This window comes from Onychomys torridus, chromosome 1 (genome assembly GCF_903995425.1).
Source record: "Onychomys torridus chromosome 1, mOncTor1.1, whole genome shotgun sequence".
In the NCBI taxonomy this organism is placed as follows: domain Eukaryota; kingdom Metazoa; phylum Chordata; class Mammalia; order Rodentia; family Cricetidae; genus Onychomys; species Onychomys torridus.
The window spans coordinates 119414185-119416162 of NC_050443.1; the positions used below are offsets into that span (position 1 = coordinate 119414185).

General features: G+C 45.9%; 1 protein-coding gene across 1 annotated transcript in view; it reads left to right on the plus strand.

Moving 5' to 3' along the window:
• Positions 1-652: 652 nt before the first annotated feature.
• Positions 653-1978, plus strand: part of Muc2 (mucin 2, oligomeric mucus/gel-forming) — a 20963-nt gene continuing 19637 nt past the window's right edge. Inside the window, exon 1 of the mRNA XM_036177774.1 lies at positions 653-701. Coding sequence (XP_036033667.1) covers positions 653-701 — 49 coding nt within the window. The remainder of the gene's footprint in view (positions 702-1978) is intronic.

Consider the following 1978-nt stretch of genomic DNA (forward strand, 5'->3'; position numbering starts at 1 on the left):
AAAGAGCTAAGATGGGAAATGTTATGTTACATGTTTTCCATGTCAATAAAAATTGACTGTCTCTATATATTAGCACCAAGCAATTTGATACAGGAATAAAAAAAATACCCATCACAAAATTACCAAAAATATGAACTACTGAGGGAAAAATCTGACAAGATGTAATACCGTAATATTGCTGAGAGAACCCAAGACCTAAACAGAAACACATGCAGAGTCACAGGCTAGAAAACTGACCTTTCTGGGTGTTGATTCTTCCAAACTGATCTTTGTGTTCAATGCAACCTCAATCAAAATCCCTTCCAATTTAAGACATAAAAAAGTTTATATACCCACCCACCTACCCACCCACTCATCCATCCCATCTGCCTGTCTGTCCATTCATCCATCTATCTATCTATCTATCTATCTATCTATCTATCTATCTATCTATCATCTATGCATTCTACCCACTCACCTATCTGCCTACTATTTACTCATTCAGCCATCTACCCACCCCCCACCCACCACCATCCATTCATTCATATATCAATCCACCCATCCATACTTTGTACCCCCTGCTCCAATCCAGAAGCTATTGTGTACATATGTTGTGAGGGGGGCCTATGAGAACTACACGTAGATTGCCATCCTTGAGATGCTCACAACAGAAATGGTCACAGAGTATGACCAGGGTGGTGAGGACAGTGGTCTCTATGAGTGTGAGAATTGAACCAAGTTTTGAGGGGAGAAGGGAGGAATCACCCCAGAATGGCTGAACTCTTGAAAGGTAATGACCTGCCTGATAGATGGGGGCAGGGGAGCAGTGGCCTCTAGTAACCTGTCCTGGATGTGCCTGCGCAGTGGAGCCTACTGACTTGACCAGCCCCTCTATTGCTTCTTATCTCAGCCTTCACACCTTGTGCTGAGCTACTTCCTTTCAGGGAACTCAGGTAAGGGAATGTGTGGCCAGGTCTGTCTGTTCCTAGCCTTCTCAAGCCTTTGAAGGTGCAGGTGGGGGACCCACTTGCCATCTTGGAGCTTGCCTCTTTCATGTTTCAGGGGAGGGCCTGCAGAGACAGCTGTGTGACAGAGGCTTGGCTGTCTGGGCCTAGGCCCAGGACATGCTGCTTCGTCCCTGTGTGACTGGGTCCAGGGTCTCTTTTAGGAATCCAGAAGGTCTGAGAACTGCGGCTTTTCTGGGAGTACCCTCTGTCTGCTTACCACGGCAAGATCCAAGCTTGCCTCTTCAATGAAGTCCAGCTGTCTGGGGCTTGGCAGCTTGGTGTTGGATGCTGGCTAAGATGGCAAGAGGCAGGGGCAGTGGTCAGCAAAGGTGTTAAGCCAGTCTTGTCTCCTGTGCCGAGTGAGGCTGTTGTAGCAACTGAGACACAAGATCCTCTGTAGCAAGAATCTTTAAAGTTCTTATTAATAAAATCAACCTGAAGCCAGATATTGGGGTGAATGCTGGAAGATCAGAGAAGCAGAACAAACTACAGCCACCTCACCTTACCAGTTCCTCAGCTGATCCTGTTTCCTCAGACTGGAAGCCTCTGAGTCCTCATCCAAATGGATCTCAGCTGAACTGTTGCTCAAAAGCCTAAAAGCTTAATCATCCTCTAGCTCCTCATCCTCACGCCTTAACTACCTTTCTGCTTTCTGCCATCACTTCCTGGGATTAAAAGTGTGAGTCACTATGCCTGGCTGTTTCCAGTGTAGCTTTGAACTCACAGTGATCCGGATGGATCCCTGCCTCCAAAGTGATAGGATTAAAGGCGTGTGTGCCACTATTTTCTGGCCTCTATATCTAGTGGCTGTTCTGTTCTCTGACCCCCATATAAGTTTATTAGGGTGCAAAATATTTTGGGGAACACAATATCACCACAATCCTTAGTAATTCAGGTTCTGTTTCTGTAACAGGTGTTAGTAATCAAGTTGACTACAGAGCATCGTGGGGTATGACCTGAGACCATATATGTAGCTGACACATAAAAATCTT